Genomic DNA, 21,203 nt, shown 5'->3' on the forward strand with positions numbered 1-21,203 from the left:
TCGTCTGCATATTTTCTTGCTCCCTCCTCCAGACCACTTACAAAAAATATTAAATAAAACAAGTTGAGGCACCTGGGTGGCTCAGTTGGTAGGCGACTGCCTTCGGCTCGGGTCATGATCCCAGGGTCCTGGGATCGAGCCCCACATCGGGCTCCCTGCTCAGCGAGGAGCCTGCTTCTCCCTCTCCATCTGCCTTCCTCTCCCTCTGCTGTTCCCCCCTGCTTGTATTCTCTCTCTCTGTCAAATAAATAAATTTTTAAAAATCTAAAAAAAAATATTCATAACACCAGGGCTTGGGAAATGCCCCTGGCCCCATTCCTCCATGCAGAAACGTGTCTTTTTCTGTCTCTAAATCAGTTCTCTCTCCATGGTCAGACTGCCCAAAGTCCCACAGAGACTCATTATTTTTAAATGCCTTTTTGTGTGGAATCTTGTCAAAGCCTTTTGGAAAATCTGAATCGCTAAGAGGCAAGCACGGAGCTAGGGACTGGGAGACCTGAGTTCTAGTCCTGACTGTCATTGGTTTATCACTGAAGTTTGGGCAAGGCGCAGAACAGCCCCCACCTCGGTTTCTTCATCAGCAAAATGAGAACGACGATGCTAGTCATCAACATCATACAAATCTTAAAACCATGCGAAGAGGTGATGTTATTTAAGTATACCGTGCAAGGTAGCAAACAAAAATATAAGGGGTCATTATTTGAAAATTTACACCAGCATTGTCGTCATTCATTTGCATGATTCTCTCCGACAAGAACTGTAGTCGACGCAGACAGGGTTCCTCCCGCACTCCCGGGGTGATGTTTGCTCAACGTCAACTACTCGCACTTGTTGAAGGGATGCAGGTTTATACACCCAAAAGAAGCTGGCTCAACATGCGCTGGTGTAATACATAAACACACGGAGGCATGGACAGAATCAGTCAGATGTTGGTATGGGTCGAGGCCATGCCATTCGCTAGCTGTGTGACCATGAGCAAGTTACTCACCCTCTCTGTGCTTCACCTGTGAATGGGATAATATTAATGCTTACTTCGCAGCGTTAGGTGGTTTAAATGAGGAGTTAGTATTTGGAGAATGCCTGCACGAGCCCTGACACGCAATAGCCACTCAGTTATCACCAGTTCTTGTTGCTGTCGTTTATGTGAGGCCAAAGGGGCCAGCAGCTGGGCCGTCCTACCTAAATTTTGTGATGGTCCATCATTCATCCAATCCTACCAAAAGCTCCTTTTATCCCAGATCTGTGTGAGATTCTTTCAGCGGATGGGTGAACGGATGCTTTCCTTCCTGTTTTCTGAAATAAGTCGTGGGCTGGGGAGGGGCATGGGGAGAAGGAATCCTGCCTTTCCAATGACTGATTTTCCACCCAGGCAGAGTATGGAAGGGGTACCATAACCCCATCCCGCCTCCCTGGGGAAGGCTCATGAAAACTTGCCCTACGTGCTCCCTGGTCCATCCCCCTGTCCCTGCCCCCACTCACCTGGTTTCCTCTGATGTCCACTGCCATCCAGCACATCACCTTGTGCTAAAGAGCAGGGAGGTGGGGCCCAATGATAAGGAAGATTGATCAGGCATGGAACCCAATTTCCCTTGGGGATCAGACCCCAGGCACTGCATGGGACGCATTCCACCAGCATTCCCTAGGGGAGCCCGCTCCTGCCAGCAGCCTGAGGGGGCTGGAGACCAGCCAGGGTGCTCAGTATCACTCTTGTCACTCTTGTGCTGCTGCTCCAGAGGTGACTCACAGCTGGGGATGAAGCCTGGCTGGGCTGGGGGCCAAGGCCATCGCCACGCGGTCAGACTTGAGTGGTAATCCCAATTGGTTTTGCATGAACTCTCATTTCATTCAGATTAAGGAAGGGCCTGGCCAGGGTGGACATCTGGTGGCGTGGGGGTGGGCACAGAAGCAGGAGGGCTATTGGAATCTGAGGCATTTTGATTTTCAGAGCTAAAAGTATTCTCTTTCTATTCCTTTATCGGTTTTGGGGTTTGTTTTCACGAGCTTCGTGAGAAATCAGCAAAAAAAAAAAAAAGAGTTTTAGCTGCATTCATGTATTTCTTCATTTTTAAAATAAATATTTGTCAAGCTCGGGTGTTTTAGCATCAAAGTCAGGAATGACTGTCAGAAGCCTCTAGAATCATATGGACCAGAGACAGCCACTGACCTCAGCCCCTGCCTTTGTTTAGGTGACACGTCCCAGCGAGTGAACGTGAACCCACCAATGAACAAGGTCTCATGGCATGGGGGTGGTAGGAAAAGTGTGGACTTCAGAATCGAACTGAATTCCAATTCTGTCCCCAGATTTTATAGCTCAGGCTGATTGTTTAGTGCACCTCTGTCTCATTTTCCTCATCTTTGTTTTGTCAGTATAGCAGTTAGGACTTTTGATGTTGCAAAAAAAAAAAAAAAGCCTTTTTATTCCTTTAACAACAAGGAAGTAACTTGACTAACTAGAAAGTCCTGACATAGGGCAGGCTTTGGGGTCATTTTGATTCAATGACTCAGGGACATACCGAAGACCAGTTGTTTCCCATCTCTGTACCTAAACCTTTCCTGGTTTCAACTCCCCTCTTTATGACAAGAAGACTGCCAGCCATTCTTGGAGCCAGCTGTTTCTTTGATGTGTTGAGGGTGAGGAGAAATTCTCTCTTCCCTGATCACAAAACACTGTCTGTCCCTGCTCTGCTCTGAGTGCACATGTTGATTCGCTTGGGCTGCTTTCTTTCGATTGCTGTGGCAACAGAGTGAGATTAACTGATTTGCTCATGCCCATCGGGGAGCAGCGCACCCCCACCCCTCGCTGGGGAAGCAAAGGGTGGGTCCAGTCTCGCCCCTAAGGTGAGAGAGGGTGGAATGGATGCTGGAGAGGCCATGCAAGTCAGGACAAATGACCACTAAGCCCACAGGATTGAGAGGATTACACCAAGAAGGAATTACGAGCAAAACCGTTTCTTAGTGCCTGACGTCTAGGAAGGGCTTAAAAATCATGCTTAAGAGGAAAACAAACAGACTGAGCCTAGAACAAACCTAAAAGCAAACACATAAACCACAAAATAACCTAGTGTCAGATTTCCGTGAATTCAACAGAAACGAGAGGCGGCAGACTTTTAGATGAATTGATGTCATCAGTTGGCATTCATGTGGTGTCCCTTCTGTAACTTATTTGCTCTGAATAACTTCTCTTCTCCTTGAACTCACGAGAGGCTAAAAATTAAATATTAAAAATTTAAAGTAAGAGTGCATAATGGGAATATATAGAATATAATTTTTTCTTTAGTTTTGTTACTGAAATCTCTAAAATTACATGGTGGGTACCTTACAGAGTCTTATACAAATGGTATCTAATCGGGTTTGGTGATCCCCTAGCTGTTGCCTCTCCCTGTCTCCCTCTGGATGTTTGGTCCCAACTTAGGTGGATGGAATTTTTAGTACTGGGCAGTGATTGTGTTGACGCTATGAGCCCCGGCTTGTAATGATTCTGATTCCAGAGACCTGGGCCAGCACCCCAGGTCAGATGAGCACCACGTGACATTGGGAAGCCCCCATCTTACTAGATTTGTCCTCCACTCTGGGGGGGGGGGTGGGCAAAAGTCTCTCCTGGTGTCTCCACATTGTCCAAACAGTTCTAGGAAGGCCTGCGGATGGCCCAGGGGTGATCTACTATGCTAAGTGTTCTCGGAAGTTTGGAGATGACTCATTCCCAACACACATTTTCCTGGAATGTTCATATCCCCTTCCCTGGGGACATGAATAGATCCTCTAGGAGGTTTCAAGACCTATATCTACTCCTAAGCCTGAAGCATAAGCCAATGGTTTAATGGCCAGAATAAGCCCACTCAGTGTGAAACTTCTGGGGTTGGCTCCTTGCCTGGTTCTCCTCAAAGGTGTGGCAATGATAACTGGGTAGCCATTTCAAAGAATCAGCCTGCCTCCTTACACCCACTTATTTTCTGAGCACAAATCTAGCAAATAATATTGCCTTTCTGTTACATGATGACACTCTGATCTGACACAGCTTCAGTTACCCACTATTCACCCAATCCCCAACCCCTGCTCCCCAATACCAACCCCATCGTCTTCTCCAAAGACGTCCAAGCCACAACTCAAAAACTTAAGGCTGAGGCAGAGGGAGCCAGAGAGGATAACACTGGATGCTTTGTGGAGCCTGGTTTGGTTTCCTGCCTTCCCTTCTCTTTGCCCTTCCCAGCAGGAGCCCATGGTGGGGGGGGGGGGTTCTATCACTCCAGCTCCTCAGGGCCTGGCCTCGGCATCATGCAGGCAGAGCTCACTGCCTCTCCCTTAGCTGTTGGGAGGGTGTCTGGGCTGAAGCTGGACCGTGGGCAATATAGGATCCGAGCTCATATCATCTCTCCTCTCCCTCTTCTCCACAGATCCGGGTGGATGGGCCCAGGGGCAACGCCCTCCAGTATGAGACAGTGCAGGTGGTAGACCCAGGCCCAGTCCTCCGGGATATGGCCTTCTCCAAGGACCACGAGCAACTCTACATCATGTCAGAAAGGCAGGTAAGGCTCTTGGGCTCTGTTAGACATCAGTCTTGCAGCTAAGTGCTAGCCTGTGGCTCAGTAGAACCTACAGGAAGCCAGCTGCAGAGAGGCCCTTTGATGTATTGGGCTCAGTGTGTATCTTTCTGGTTCTACTGCCTGGGGACTGAGGCTGAGTGCACTGAAACAGGGAATAAAACATTCAAAATATCAAAACATCTGGGAGTCTAGAACAAATCTACTAACTTCAAAGTATGGGTAAGTATAGATTCAGGGCCAACATTTACTCTCTTTTGAAGAAACATGGTACAAATGCCCAAGTTTTTTGTCCAGATTTCCCTACACAAAGTATAACCTCCTACCAAGGTCATCTTCTTGGCCCCAGAGGTCTATGGTGGGCAAAGATTTGTTGCCCAAAAATCTTAGTTGAGGGAACATCATAGAATAGTCAAATGGATGGAGATGCAAAAAACAGGGTCTGTGTGTGTGAAGTGAGTTGATATAGCATGTGTTCTGAGCCTTTGTATGTACCTGTAACTTGAGCATGAAGTTCCAGCAAATTCCATGAGGCCAAGACAGGGAAAACAATAGGGTGCAGGGATTACTGTTAACTGATACTGAATAGGAAGTAGCAAAGTTGGGCTTGTGTCTGGAACTCAGCTGAGTACTAAGTAAGTTCTTCAAGGTCCTTGGCTTATACCAGGACTCGTGTGTCTGTAGCAGGTATACGTATCACCTTGAAAATTCCATATATTTAAGAGTATTTCCTGGAGTGCCCTAATCCACAGCCCAGAGCGTTCCACCCCCACAAGACACACCCACTCAAGAGTGGATTAGCACCGCCCTACCTTGCCCCTCTCATCTCTGTGTGGGATGGGTCATTCCCAGGAGCTGTCCCTCCAGTCCATGAATATGTATGTGACAAGGCAACAGCCATGAGGGGCAGATCCCATCTCTTATTCATCTTCATTAGCGAGGCCTGAACTCTCCAGAGGACCTTGCCGACAGAGTCTGGATTGTTCTGCCTGTCCCCTCTCCACACAGCGAAGGAGATGAATACCACATTATGCCACCCACAGGGCTTGTGCATTATGCGTTGGCAGCCCACAGCAGCTCCGTCCTCCCCAAGAGCTCGATGACATCTTCTCTTGGTGTGGGACTCCCCACTCAACCACACTGGGACCCATTGTGGTGTCTTCATCGAGCCTGCCCTGGCTTGGGGATTGCCTGATGTGGGGCCGACAGAGGAACATTTGACCCTAGGAGCCAGGACAGGGTATGAGCTGCTCCTTTGCTTTCATTCCTTGCTCTTTTTCAATGGAGCCCACACTATCTGCCTACCTTTGAGGCCCTAGACACTGAGGGGAAGCAGCTCTCCTTGGAGAAGACCCAATACCTCCACAAGGCATTACGTATTTCAGAATTCCTTACCTTACCTGAAAGCCAGGATCTCTCAACCTGGAACTTTATCTAAGAACTTCCAAAGATGGAAACTATAAGCTGTGTGGGGCCCCCTCTGATAACAGAGTTGGGATTCTGAGCTCCTTGTCCTCTGCATTCTGCTTGCCCAAGCCCAGTCAGTGGTCAGTACCCCACTCAGGCTTGGAGGATGGTGTACGCTGGGAGCTCTGGATTGTTGGAAAGGAAAGGAAGGCAGGAATGGATGGGGCCATGGCATTCATCCATTCTGGGGCTGCTCCTCACTGAGATGGAGGGTAGCCTGCCATCAAAATAAAATCCCAATGCCCCTGACAGCTGGCCCAACACTGGTATCCAGTGGGTTTGCACATTCTTTGTGGAAAGTGGTAGTTACAGGTAATTACAGCACAGTGGTTAAGTGCACTGGCTTCCGTGTCCGAATATCCGAGTGTGAACCTTGGCTCCACCATTTACGAAGTATGATCTCAGGCAAGTTCCTAATGTCTTTAAGACTTAAGGTTCTCAACCGTCGCATGGAAGTAGTAATAACATCCCATAGTGTCCCAAGATCAAACGACATAGCGCACATAACAGGCATGAACCAAGACTGGCACGGAGTAAGGGCTTGGTAAATGGAGGCTCTTATTCTTATGACATTGCAACAGGAGTTTCTGGACACTGGCCATGCTTGAAGTCAGGCAGGTGGTGGCATCAAGATTCTGGGTGACCTCTCAGGTGTGGAGCTTAGGAGTTCAGGTCAAGGCTGAGGTGGGCTGGGAGCAGGGGTTCAGCTCCAGCGGAAAGCAGATCAAAAACCCATAGCCTGTTTGTTGACTGGGCATACCAAGTAGAGCTGGGGGCAAGAGCAGCTTGGAATATACTAGGGATATTCCGGCCTCTGTCAGCTGGTGGGCTGGTGTCAGCCCTGCTGTGTCAGAGCACTTTCCAGGGCTGAGTCTACAGGTCAGTCTGTATTTGCTCAGCAATGATGTCTGCTCTGCCTGGAGGGCACTCCTGTTTCTCATCTGGCTAATTTTGCCCTGTCCTTGAAAACTGAGCTGTGCTGCCCTGTGCTACAATGAGTGATTGCTGACCTCTGCTTAGACACCTCTTTGGTAGCTTTTCTCACCCCAGGCTGTCTTTCTCTCCTTGTCTTTCTGTCTCACCAGACTGTCAGCAGCTTGAGGGCAGCCCTATGTTTTCTTTGTCTGGTCTAAACCTCACCTAATGGGCCTTTGATAATTATTTGATGAATGAATGAATTAATTAATTATTGATTGAATCCCCATTGTCATCACTGACCCAGAATTGGAAAAGAGGAACTGATCCGAATTATCTCTTGCTTATCTTAATTCCCAAGTTCAAACTTACATGTATAATTGTAAGACTACACTTCAGACAAAGGAAGCATCTCCCAAACTTCGGTCATCTGTTTATCACCACCACAACTTTTACCTTGTTCTGAACTATTTTTTGCTATGTGTTTTTATTTAAGTAAACATACAGCTTAAACCTAAATAGCCTACTTTAACCTTCTCTTAAATAGTGCTATTATAGATCTGATGTGCTAGTCGTACATAATATACCTAATTGTGATATTGTGGCTTATAGTAGAAACTCTCATTTGGTCTTCATCCCCATTTCTGGCACTGATCTACCAAGACCCTTGGAATTTCCTGAGTGATGAGAGCAATAGGAGAATCTTTTGTTAGAATATTTGGTCTCTTGTCCTCGGTTCCTAAAATCTTCAGGAGCCGTACAAGTGAAATGGGTGTCTTGTTATTCCTAATAAGCCCCTTTCAACCACCACTGAATTTATGTTAACTAGGTGACTTTTGGAAATCCCCTAAAGAATGGGGGGGTTGTTGGTTGTCAGGGGAGCCAGTCATGTGATTAGAGGGTCAGAAAAGGTAGGGATGGTGTAACTAGTAGAGGCAGAGAATGGAGCGGGGTGTGTGTGTGTGTGTGTGTGTGTGTGTGTACGTGTGTACGCATACAAATACTATATATTTCCTGGCTCCGTGACCATAGTCAAGTTATTAACCCTCTCCGGACCTCATTTATTCATTCAATACTAACAAATGTTGAGCACCTACTCTGAGTCAGCCACTTTCTAGATACTAGAGATTCAGTGGGGAATCAGGTAGACAAAATCCCTGCCCTGATAGTGCTTATATTTTAAGTAGAGACACAGACCACAAATGAGTAAATGACTGAATGCTGTATGTCAGGTGATGGCGAATACAGTGAGAAATTTAACAGACTCAGTGGGAATAAAGTGGTGGCTGGGAAACACGGTGGGGAATGCTCTTTTCAGGAAGGTTGTCAGAGGAAGTCTCCCAAGAAGGAAACTTCTGAGCAGACAGGAGGATGAAGTGAAGTGGCAGGAGGCAACTGGGAACAAATCATCATCCAGACAGGAGGCACGGCTTGCTCAGACGCCGTGAGATGCAAACACGTACTTGGTGTTTCCGGGGACCCAGAAGGGCTGCCTTGGAACGGGGAGTGGAAGGTGGTAGGTGATGTACCGGGAGAGACCACCACACCCCAGTTTGTGATCTGTGAAATGGGAATGTGGGAAGTGGAACTGATCTCCTGGGGCACTGATGAAGGTCAGATGAGATAATGCCTGTAGAAAGGGCTTGGCTCAGCATCCAGAAGTGAGGGAACCTCCAACCTATTACAATTATTTGCAAACTGAATAACTCCAAACCAGGGTATTATTTCTACTATCAGGAATATGTGAGTTCCTCTTTATGTCTCACCCAGAGAGACTCTCACTTTCCATATATGCTTCTCCTTGGTGTGTCGGAGTGAGTGTACCGCTGGGTATCTCCATGGGATGTGTGTGTGCGTGTATGTGTGTGTGTTCATGTGTGTGTGTGTGCACACATGCACACCTCCTCCTGTGTCTGCCCCCGCCTGTATGTCTCCCATCAGCCTCCTTCTTGCTTCGTACATATCTGTGTGGATGTATATGGTGTGTATTTACTACGACTCTAGTGCTCCCAAGGGAATGTCTATACACACTGAAAGTGTCGGGATAAAAACCTGCCAAAGCAACGGGAGAGAAGTGAGAAAAAATGCCAGCGAGGCAGATGAACGAGGAGATGAGGTGGCAGAACTGGGCTGTCCTCGGGTGCCCTGGAGCAGCCCCCAAACTGGGGAAAAGCAGCTGTCCCCCACACAAGGCAAGTGTCTTTTATAGGGCCCAGAGCAAGTGGCAGATTCAGCCCTTTCACACAGCAGCCCTCCCCTGCCTGAAAGCCAGAGGCGTCACACACACGTTTCTGCTTTGGAGATACGCTTCCATTGCGTCTGGGCCAAAGCCATCTTCCATGGCGTTCTTTGTTTTTACTGACTCCTGTTGACAGCGGGTGTGCTTCCAGGTGCCTGGGGACACTCACATGAGCTGGTGACACTCAGGTCCTAGCCGTGACCCGGGACAAGATGCCTGTGGGGGCTGAGGAGGTGGGTCCACCTGCTGCTCGGAGTTACTCGGAAGGAAGGCAGGGCCAGTTGGGGCATCTCTACTTGGCTCCTTCCAGCATAATCCAGTGGTCAAGTCACGAGGGTCATCTTGCTTTGTAACATACTACCCGGGCCTGATTCATTCATTCACTCAACAAATATTCACTAAGCATCTACCAGGTGCCAGGTGCTAGCCTAGGCACTGGGGACACAACGGTCAAGATACAGATAACAACCTTGACTGTAGGGGCTTGTAGTTTTCACAAGAGGACACAGCAAAGAAGCTACCAGCATCCTGGATAGATCACGTAGTAAGTTCGGGACAAAAGGAAATGGGGCAGAGTAAGTGGGACCTGGAGACCTAGTCAAAGCAAACATGTTGTCATTCTAAACAGTGATCAGAAGGGTCTTCCCATGGAGGCATAGGTGTAAAAGGGGGTGAACGGAGGCCTGTTGACCTATCCCTTCGCTGTTCTTCGTGTTTCTTTTCAAGCTCTGTGCTCGGGGTTGTAAAGCAGAGCTGGTCAAGTGTGCCTGTTGGGATGAAACAGGTGAGAGGGTCCCTTTGTCACTGGGATTTTTACCATGTTGAGACTTGCACGGGGAAGTTCAGTTTGAAGGGAAGGTGGTACTGTGGTCCCAGACAGGCTCACGCCACTTGGGGCTGGAACCCCGAACTGCATGGTGCCTCTGCTGGGACCGCCTGTGTGATGGGGCGCCATTACTGCTTCTTCGTGACTCAGTGTCCCTCCCGTGCCCGACCTGCCTCCCAGGGGCGTTCTGAGGGCAGCCAATGTGAAGTGTGGCAAACCCCTATCCCACATAAGGTGCAGCCGTGAGACGGTTTCTGCCTCCGCTGGGCTCCTGTAAGAACGATTCTGACTCTCTGGGCACCAGGTCAAGGGCAGATCTCTCTTGAGGTGCATTTGCGGTGACTACGGCTGTCTGGCATCATTCTTCCTGCCCCTGCAGGGGACAGGGCTGTATGCTGCCATTTGCGTCTGGATGGCTGACACTGTGACAAGCCCATTTGGACGTTTGCTCCCGGCACCCAGACCGGGCTGTTCCAATAGCTCCTGGGAGAGGGAACTTGAAGCAGGGACCTGAGAGTGAGTGACAGGAAATGGAGCCACCTCAGACACTCAAAAGAAGAGGAAGCCTGTTGTAGTGTTTCACCCAATGTCACTCAGACAGAAGCCTTCCCATTTGTCTGGCACTAATCCCGAAGTTTCCAGCGTGCCCTTACTGAGATGCTCCCGCTTCTCACTTCCTTCTCCATAAAAGGCAGAACATCTCCATTTTACTGTCGCAGAACCAGAGGGACCCAGACAGGGGAAATGACTTCCTGCCCCAGCTTCCTACACTCCCCAGGAGTTGGGAGCCTGGCTTCTCCCTAGCATCACAAAACCCCAGAGCTGGGAAAGCCCGCAAGGCTTGTTGGGTCCACCTCTCTCCTGCAGCCTTTTCCCTGTAGGACTGAAGAGCAAACGAAAGCCCAGAAAAGTGAATGGCTTGTCCAGTGTCACACAGCACATTGGCCAGGGAGCCAAGTTAGCGTCCAACTCAGCTCCTCCCCTAATGTCTTCTGCAGTCCCTCTTCCCATGAGGGACATGGAGCTCTCCATGGGGGCAAGAGACACTCCTTATCTTCTGCTCTTGTCCGCAGAAAAGTCATACACCCGACTCCTTAGGCTCCAAAATAAGCCTAAGATGGCAGAAGGACTCGCTGAGGGTGGAGGGCTGAATGGGGCAGTGGGGGTGACAGTAGGGGCTCAGGACCGCCCCACGGCCCCACGGAGGAGGTGCCCTGGCTTATTCTGTCTTAGTTCCAGCCTGGTGCAGTTTGGGACAAGAGCTGCCTTGCAACATCTATTCTAGAGCCTCTTGGGGTACATGGGGCCCCAGACACAGTCAACCCATCCCATAGGGAGAGCAGGCAGGGGACAGACATATTCGCAAGTGGTCACTCATGTAGGCATAAAGTCTCGAACACCTGAATATGACTGAGTCCAGTCACTTCCCCAAGAGGAAAAATGACAGTGGCCTGACATTTCTCACACGGGGTGACTGGAAGGCAGAACTGTGTGCAGGAGGGAGACCACAGGGTGGTCGCGAATAGGCCATGAATTTGGGTTTTCATCCAGGCCCTTTGCGCACTCACCAGCTCTGCCCCTGGACCAAATCATTCGTGCAGGTTGCACTTCAGTTTCTTCATGTGTAAAATGCAAATGATAACACCCACCTCTCAGGGCTTTTAGGATGAAAGGTGAGATATGTAAAGGGCCTAGCATGCAGTGGACTTTCAGCGAATTGTGGGGGCTCTCTCCATCATTATTATCATTATTGTTACCACTTCGGCAGCTGAAGACCAGTTCAGCTCTGGACACCAGCTCCCCAGGACAGCCTGGCACACATGCCCCCTGTCCGTTTCAGAGCCCCTCGGACAATACTAAGGCCGAGCGTTTCCTTTATGCCTGCTGGTGCTGTCCTCCAGGAGACTGAAGAGCCAGGAGCCCATTGTCCCCCACCCTAGTCAACAGAGCTGTGCAGCCTCTGTGGGGCTGGGGGGGGGGTCGTCTGTACTCTACTTCTGCGGGGTGGGGGGGAAGGAATTTTAGTGTGTTTGAGTCAAGCCCCATTGGACTTGAGGTTATCACAGACCGGGCGCCTGAACTTGCTTCTGGCTCCTCATCCGTCAGGACTCCTAGGGCAGACAGGGAATGGTTGGTTTCCCTGCCCTCTGCCCTGAACACCAGAAGAGCTAGTGTATAAAGGTAGGGCAGCTAGGGGATGGGGGGCGGGGGGTGGTGTGCGCAGGAGAAAGGACTAGGAGATCCAAGGGGCAGGTGATTAGGGAAAAGCCTTGGCAGCTCCTATCCTGAGCTCCATTAAAGCATCTGTCTCCGGCAGTGGCCCTGACACTCACATCTCCTCTCCACTCGGTGCCTGCGTCCCGAGACCATCGGGGCACTCGAAGTGCCATTTTAAAGACAACTGCCTGTAATATTCTACTTAGGAGCATGTGAGGAGACTCCAGCAGCTTGGGCAAACAGGGCCAGAGACTGCTGCATCTCTGCCCCCTTCCAGGTCCTTCCTCCCACCATGTGTGTTTTCCAAGTGCCCACTGCATGTCCTCCCGGTGCAGCTGTAGGCACTGCGCAGTATAGAAAAGAGCAGAAGGAAGGCGCTGTTCTGGGAGCCTCTGTGGGAGGTGAGCTGGGAGCAGACTCCAGCCTGCAGGGCATTGAAACAAAAGTGGTCCTACTGTGAGGATTACCCTGGACATCCAGCTTTCTTGTGTAGTTAGTGCTGGGGTGGGTGGAGGACAGGATGTCAGCCTGAAGAGCACAGTCTCCTCGTGCATTTGGGTGGGTATCATGAGGACTCTGGTCTAGAGGCCAGAGATCTTGGGGTGTTTCCCAAGATGGTTCTCAATTCTGCGGGTGCCACTCAGCTCCCTTCTCCTCTTACCTAGGGCGGGTATGGACGGAAGCTGACTCCCACCATCCTATCCCACACTCCTGTCCTCTAGGGACGGCACCTGAATGGAAGTGGTTCCATTCGGTGAGACTGATTGACTGGTGCTTGAGTTCTGCAGAAAGAGAGGCTGGGAATATCAGATACTTAAGTGAACTGTGTACTCAGTTTGAATATTGATGAGACTTTTTCCAAAGTAAATAGATGCATGTTAATTTGTGCCATTGTTCAAGATGACTAGTTGGCATTAGTGATGCCACATGACTTTACCAAATGCAATATAGGCATAAAAGGAAAAATTACAAATGGCAGAATTATATCTGATCTGAGCCCCTTAAGTGCATTTCAGATATTTTGCATAGACAATGGAGACATGAATTTGAAACCGACTCAAAGACAATGCCATCGTTTCAAGGAAATGCATAATGGTTGAGGGGGAGACTATCTGGATATTTATTTAAAGTTATGCACAACAGCAAAGGACTGGAGAAGCAAGCGTAGGAATAGGTATGTCCTCAGAAAGGATTCTGCGTGGGTGCTGAAGGTTATCTGGTTCCCTGATGGATGACTTGAAGGTGGTTCAGAGCAGGAGCTGGAACTGCCAGCCCTTGTTTTTGGTCCTAGTTCTGCCACTTTCTACCTATAGGACCTTGGGCAAGTTATGTAATCTCTGGGTACCTTCGGTTTCTCAACAGGAACACTTGCTAGTGCCCACTGCCTGGGTGGTTACAATGAGTAAATTAGAAAGCACATATGAAATTCTTAGTGCAGTGCTTGGCACGTAACGAGGGCTCAGTAAATCTTAGCTTTCCTCTTTATTGTTTTTAGTATGCTGGTCTAGTAGAATGGTGTCGGTGTTTTATTTTTTAAAATTTCACCCATCATATTTTTCCTCCCATCATTCATAAACTCACTTCCATCTCCTCCGAAGCATGTCAGGCCCCTGGTGTTGGGTGGCCAGGGCGGCAGAGAGCAGAGCAGGCAGCCTGCACTGGCCACACCTCCCATCCTCTGCTGCACCACAGCCTGACTCCACAGCTGTCAGGGGCCTTTCGGATGGAGCTGTGGTCTTTGTGCCCAGATCGCTTCCTGGAGACATCGCCTCCGGCAGGAGTCACGGCTCACACCGGAGCTTACCTGCAGGGTGAAAGGAGGGGCCTCTCGAGGGAAAGTCCTACTGCTCTGAGGCCACTTTTGTCCACAAGGCTTGGAGAGAAATGCAACTTTCATTGAGGTGAGGGCATCTCAGGGCACAAGTAATACACACATGAAGTGTGATGCGTGAACGAGGCCTCCCACCTGTCCCTTTGCCTTGTTATGGCTTTAAGCATCAATTAGTCCAGGATTCCCCAGATTTTAGTCTCAGAACCAAAGTTTGGCAGGATATTTTTTTTTAAGTTTTCTTTGGTCAAATACATTTGGAGAAATCTGAATTAAGCAGATATCTTACAACATTTGGTGTGCTGATGAGTATTAGAAGTCCCCAAGCTGGGGGTGGAGTGGCAAATTGGGGAGGTGGTGTCTTCCAAGCTCCTGTGATCACAGAATTCACTTTACCAGGAGCACCCAGAGCGGTGGGCGGAGTATGGCTCCTTCACTGGAAAAAAAAAAAGACTTCACTTTGATTTTTCCCAGCTCTTCTGGTTTCCTCTCCCTGCTCACTGGTGGTCTCCCTGGCTCTAGCCTGACCCTGGTCCCTCTTCTTCTTCTTCTTCTTCTTTTTTTTTTTTATTATGGTATGTTAGTCACCATACAGTACATCATTAGTTTTTGATGTAGTGTTCCGTAATTCATTGCGTGTAACACCCAGTGCTCCATGCAATACGTGCCCTCCTTAATATCCTTCACCGGGCCAGCCCATCCCCCCCACCAAAACCTTCAGTTTGTCTCTCTTCTTTTGCACTGTTCCATCTCCAAGCACAGGCTGAATCCTCTGTCTCAACTCTCCAGAGGTCAGGAAAAGAAGGGTTCTTTGGATCCAAGTCTCAAGGTTACACCTGGACCTCAGGCTACTAATCTTCCCTTGCAGCTCACTGACTTCTGGCTTGCTGGCACTCACTCGAATTCCCTCCTCTATCCTAGGTGCCTGGAGCCCTCTTCAGCTCTGAACTTAGCCCCAACCTTAATCGACAATTCATTGTCCTTCTCAGAAAGCCACCAATTTTATTAAAATTATTGAAATTCTGCCTCTTCCTACTGTTGCCATTCAAAGGTATACGTTTGGGATTAACAGAGTTAATGTATCCTGTCAGTTTACATCTGCTCAGATGGTCCTTAACTGAGGGGCCATTGTTTATTTTCAAATATTTATTACTCTGTCTTCAACAATTAAATAAATGTTGATAACCCAATATCCCTCAGTTCACATGATTTAGAGGAGGCAATACACTTATTTATTATTGTTTTGCTCCACAACACCAAAGACCTAAACCACAAACCCTAAAACATTGAGCACCCTTTTTGCTGGTCCAGTGTAGTGGTATTAAAGTGCACTTTGATGCTAAGAAGTACAAAGAATGATCTGATGGGACAAAGGAAGAAACCATTAGAAATCTTTTTTTTTTTTCTTTTTAAAACAAGATTAGGCTTTGCTCATATTTAGTATACAGTCAATACTGGATACTGTTTCCGTGCCTTGGTCTGTATGTCAGGCATCCATGTGTCAGAAAGGCAAGGAGAAGCATGGGAGCTCCATATCTCCCAGTGGTGATACGGTGTTTTTACTGGCTGATTCAGTTTCAATATATTACAACACGTTTGCAGTTTATGTGCAGCAGATATCGATATTGTAAAAACAATCCTCGAAACAGAATCTTTACAATTTGAGATGGAAGTAACCATGAAGACTTTTTTGTACAACCCAGGGGTTTGCTAGTTATGGAAACATAATTAAACATTTTTCTTCTAAAAGAACCAAAATGTTCCACATTTGCTGATCTTTTCAGGTCTGACAAGCAGCTGTCAGAAGTATGTCACTTTGCTGATAACTTTAAAAAATTGAACACTTCATCTGCCCGCTCAAATATAAAGGTAATACGTTAACAAAGAGTTAGAAAGTAACCACTTTCAGGAAGAATGTATAGCATGGGGAGACCATTGTGAAAGAAACAAAAAGAATGTTTGGAAATATTTTCATCTTTATGTGATTTTGTTGTTGATAATGAGTGAGTGTGACACTTTAAAAACTTCTATCTAAAAACTTTTAAAACTTGGAAACAGAATCTTCTACTTGCCAAAAAGTCTTCCGAAGGAAGAGTTTCAGAGAGTTTTGACCCGATTTTTAAAAATGTATAAAAATTCAGCACCTTCCGATTAGTTGAAAGAATAGCTGATTGACATCAGAGAAGATGGAAATCTACCAACTGAATTTCAACAACAATCTTTACATAATTGGTGCATGAAACCGAAGAGAAGTATCTTGGTTTAGTCAGCATAGCCAACAACGCTTTTTGCATTTCTGTGTCGATGTGAGGTGTCTATTTCCATTATGACAGCCATGAAAGCAAAGTTTCAAAATAAATTGAACCCTCAACCTCAGAACATCGTATCACTAAGTGCTCAACAAAGACTTTCACAAATAATGAAGCCAAATCTCACATATCAGTCCCACCATTTTTAATAATAATTTTCTTGGAGATAGTAAAATGTTTTGTATCATTCATTAATAAGATAAAATAAGCATTAAGATGCTATTTTATCGTTATCTCGTATCTTTATTTCCTAACTTTGTGTGTAGTTGATAATGCAGTGATATTAATAAGTAGAGCATAGATAGTCTTTATAAACAAATATGTGTATTATAGGTGCATGCTCAAAAAGTTTTTACTACAAAGTATGCAATCATCAATACTCTTTAGATACCCGCTGTCTATCAGAGTATGTAAATTTGCAGAAGCTTCATGAGTTAATCTCATTCAATCTCTAATCTTCCCTTTCCTATCACCTTTACAACTATCTCCTCTGATCCAAGAGTCTGTTGTTAAGACCCAGCTCAGAAGTCCATAGGGCCCATTGTACATTGGCACATCAGTGTGGGTGGAGTCAGTATGGTCAGTTTCTTTATCCTGGGGTAATTTACCTAACGTCTCCTAGATTTTTCGAAATTCCAGATCCCTGAGCAGCAGACAGAACATTCTCTCTGGGAGGAACTGTAAAGAATTTGAGATGGTGCTGACAGATAAGACAGTCTCTAGACAAGCAGATAGCATGATGATGGCCATGGCCATACAAGCTGGCAGGGAATATTTTTGTAATAAGTGAGGCCAAAATGACTGTGGATCTTGAGAACTGTTTTAATAGGCGTAAATCTGTCAGTCTGGAGTTAACCTTTGCTCATTATGTCTCCCATTTCCCATTCATTCTTCCTTTGTCCCATTCTCTCCTTTCTCCCCCCCCCCTTTTTTTTTTATTCCTCGCACCTTCCTCCTTGTTTTTTATCTGTCTCTTGTCTTACTCTTCTCCACATTCACCTTCCATTTTCCTGGTCTCTGAGGAGGGAGGGAGAGCTGGAATGGGGTCAGGCCTGTGTTTTTCAAACTGCCGGTCATGACACATTAGTGGGTCGAGAAATCAATTTAGTGGGTCATGAAATCAATTTAAAGGGTCATGACCAGAATTTTTTTTTAAATGGAATAGAATAAAATCGAACAGAACAGTGTCCATCAAGCACAGTAAGGATAAATACTATTTGTGAAACTATATATGTGCATATGTGTGTGCCCTGGGTTGCAATGTAAAGCATCTCTTGCCATGAGTCATGGTCAAAGGGAAAGCCATTGGTCTAGGATTAGCATCTTACATGTACCGGCAATAAGTTTACCTAAGCTTTGGGCATCCAATTCACATTTCAAGCCGTGCTAATGACATCATCTGGCCCTCTGCTGCTTTTTATTCAAGTGATTTCTCAATTTCAACAATTTGGCTTCCACAGTTATTGACAGTTCAGTGTGGCAGCTGTGGGGTAGTGGATAAGGCATTGGACACAGAGTAAGGCTAACTAGAATCAAGTTCTTGACTCATAAGATCTTGACTTCTGAGTCTTAGTTTTCCCATTTGTGGACCATCAATGCATTCTAACCTATTATTTCATTAAGAGTCACTTGGAAATGAATGTATTTCTATAGCTCACTGGGGTGATAGAAGTCCCCCCATAACCAGAGGGGACCAGGAGTCCTGTCCTCTCCAGGCATTCCCTGGACGCTCCAAGGTCTGAAAAGATCAACGTGGTAGCACACCTATGGCCTATCCATGGCATCGGAGCATACCACCACACACCAGTGGGGAAGCACTGTCCAGATGACCAGAATGCACTAGGTAGTCCTGTTCCTGCAGCTCTGTGAAGAGTCCCCACGCTGGGAACATACAAAGATGCACAAGCCATCTAGGCCCTCGAGGAGCTTACTATTTAGTGATTGTGTTCACCGCCTGCAGTTTGCAAGAGACACTGGGTGGTACGGGGCCAGCTAAGTCACGATTAACCTTTCTTTGCAGTGGCCTCTCCTTGTCTAAAGCCCTGACAATCAAAGTTTCTCTTCTGTCTGTGGGAACTTGAACACAACCCCTAAACCACCTTACAATCCTGATATTTCTTAGTTATAGATGTAAACCTGAGTCAAGTCAAGATGCGAGGGGCAGACTCCAATGGGTCTCTAAATGCCAGACACTGCTGCATTTGCCATGTGCACCGAAGGGAATAAAACTAATTACTACCTTCCTAAAGAGCTGAGCATGGGTGGATACACCCTTGAAAGTGGCCAGCAAAAATGCTTCTTGCAAAGCATTCTCCCCATGCAGCTGCCTGCAAGTCTCTCTGCTACAGCCTTTGCTGCCCAAGGACCCCTTCTTCAGGCCATTAGCGAAGAGGCTGGTCATTATTAACTAGTTGGCATTGACTGATGACACTAAGCTTTTTTTTGGCCTCGTGTGGGCTGGTGGCAGGCACTTAGTTGACCCCTGGAATTTGGAGTTTATTCTGCCATGAAAACAAAGAAATAAATTAGAGGAATGAATAGAAGCCCCGATGGTTAGACAGTAGTTAGAGACAGCTCAACAGCCTCAGCTGGCCCCCTCCCCAAGGACACACCACAAGAAGGCTCCTGCCTCCTAGGCCCTTGGTTATCACACCCAGATTCCTGGTACAGCTCCTGTCTGGGCTAGTGAAATGAGGAAAGAGACTCCTGTTTCGCTCTCTCTCTTTTGTTTTGTGTTTTTGGTGGTGGTGGTTTTTTGTTTTGGGGAGTTTTTTTGTCCTCTGGAGCCTGGTACTGTGGAAAGGGATGGTGTCTGTTCAACATCTTGCATACTGGCAAAGATTTAGAAATTCCATTTATGGAAGGGACCCCTTCTTTAAAATATGCTTCTATAATAGATTGTATGTTGTGAGTACCACAGAAATCTTTCTGCATAGAAAATCACTCTTTTGGGGTGCCTGGCTGGCTCAGTTGGTAGAGCATGCAACTCTTGATCTCAGGATTATGAGTTTGAGCCCCATGTTGGGTGTAGAGATTACTTTAAAATAAAATCTTTAAAAAAAAAAAAGAAAAGAACTCTTTTAACATGTTCTGCAGTTATTTCCTTTGTCAGTCATAGTTGATTTTTTTTAAAAGTGAGATGCCCTTGTTATTAAATGGTCTCCTTTCAATTTAATTCAACAAGCAGATATTGTTGACCTACTAAAGGGATTGACAAACTACAGTACAAATCTGGTGGACCCCCTGTTTTTGTAAATAAAGTTTTACTGGAACCCAGTCACACCCATTCATTTACATATGATCTGTGGCTGACTTGACCACAACAACGAAGCTGTGTGGCAGAGACAGGCCATATGGCCGTGGCAAAGTCTAGCCTAGAACCTATCCAGACTTTTGTAGAAAACAAGGTGATTTCTCCTGACTTATTGTGAGTTAGACCTCAAGGTCAGGGAACAAAGGGATGGGTACAAAAGAAGTCAGGCGGGATCCTTGTCCTTTGGGAGGTTACAAGTTCACGAGGGGAGAAAGATCTGAAACATAAAGTTTAAACAGCCAACAGTTGCCAGTTTTCGGCTCAGTCACAATGTGTCTTGGGTCTCTGCTTCTGTCCTACTCTCTGTCCAGGATGCCCTATGACTCATGTCACCAGGGAAATCACGTGCATGCTTCAAACCTGCATTTCACTTTGAGTCATCCGCACCCACATCCTCTGGATTGCGAGCTCCTGCTTATGTTTGTCTTGGCAACCCCAGGAGGCCCACATGGCAATTTGTACCATGTAGATACTCAATAAGTATTTGGTGCATTTAAATGAATCACCACACTGATTTGGGGAAGATGAGAGAAACATGAACTGATCTTCTCTTTACCATTTCTTTTTTTTTTAATCCCAAGTGTAGCCTGGGTCAGACGCATGAGATCAATCTCCCTACATCTTTCCTCAGATGGAGACTTTGGCTTTGACTTTAAACCAAGTGCCAAGAGTCCCCCCAGATGATTATACTGTTTTGGTAATTGTCTTCTAAGCAAGTCACCGTTTCTGGAGAATACTTGTACATTTTTATTTTATAGATAAAAAGGGAGCCAAGTAACTCATCCCTCTCCTGCTTTCCCACTAAAATCTCCTAAATCCCACTACACAAAAGGACATTTTTTAAAAATCAAAATGAGAACAATAATTTTATGTGACAGGATTATTTATATGGCTGTTCTCCCCATGATGAATCCATCTAGGGGCTCAGCACCTACCCCAGATGCCAATTCATAAATCAGGAAATGCTATTACCCACTGGCCATAAAAACAGAGCCCACCCCAACACCGAGGACTCATTTCAGAAGCGGCTGCCCCATTTCAGGGCAGAAATGAGTTCAGAAAATCCACCTGGCTGTCCAGAGAGAGAAGAAATGTCTTTTACTTGATAAATAATCAGTCTTTCCTTCCTCTCAATCCCTTTTTCCCCTAGAAATATGTAGAATTAATGGCACGGATATATGCCATTCCACAGAAAAAATAATAACAGGGCTAACTAGATTGAAATGAGGCAAAGGGCAAGCATGAGGATGGCAAGAAGCCTCCAGATTTCCCATGAAGCCTTTCCTATTAGCTTAAATGCAGTTCGAGAATAAATGGCTTAGAGAAAATTTAGTGGGAGTCCTCCTTTCTGGGCATTCCTCCTGCAGGCACCCATTAAGGACAGGCAGAGAGCCAAGGAAAAGGGTCGGGAAGGGAAGAGTCGTTGCAAAAAAGCCTGGGACACAGTAAGCTGAAGTCTCTGGATTCATCTATGATTTTTCCAGTGCGGCTGCGTACTTCATTTTTATCTCAATAGATATGTGTCAGAATGGGGAGAGCACATAAAGAGAG

General features: G+C 46.8%; 1 protein-coding gene across 2 annotated transcripts in view; it reads left to right on the forward strand.

The window, feature by feature from the left end:
• PLXNA4 (plexin A4) overlaps positions 1-21,203 on the forward strand; it is a 590,507-nt gene that overhangs the window by 431,132 nt on the left and 138,172 nt on the right. For both annotated transcript variants that reach the window (XM_087860822.1, XM_045792629.2), the window contains one exon: positions 4,392-4,523. In XM_087860822.1, coding sequence (XP_087716948.1) covers positions 4,392-4,523 — 132 coding nt within the window. The remainder of the gene's footprint in view (positions 1-4,391; positions 4,524-21,203) is intronic.

This window comes from Ursus americanus, chromosome 3, assembly GCF_024610735.1.
Source record: "Ursus americanus isolate L20-20 chromosome 3, mUrsAme1.1.p, whole genome shotgun sequence".
NCBI classification, from domain to species: domain Eukaryota; kingdom Metazoa; phylum Chordata; class Mammalia; order Carnivora; family Ursidae; genus Ursus; species Ursus americanus.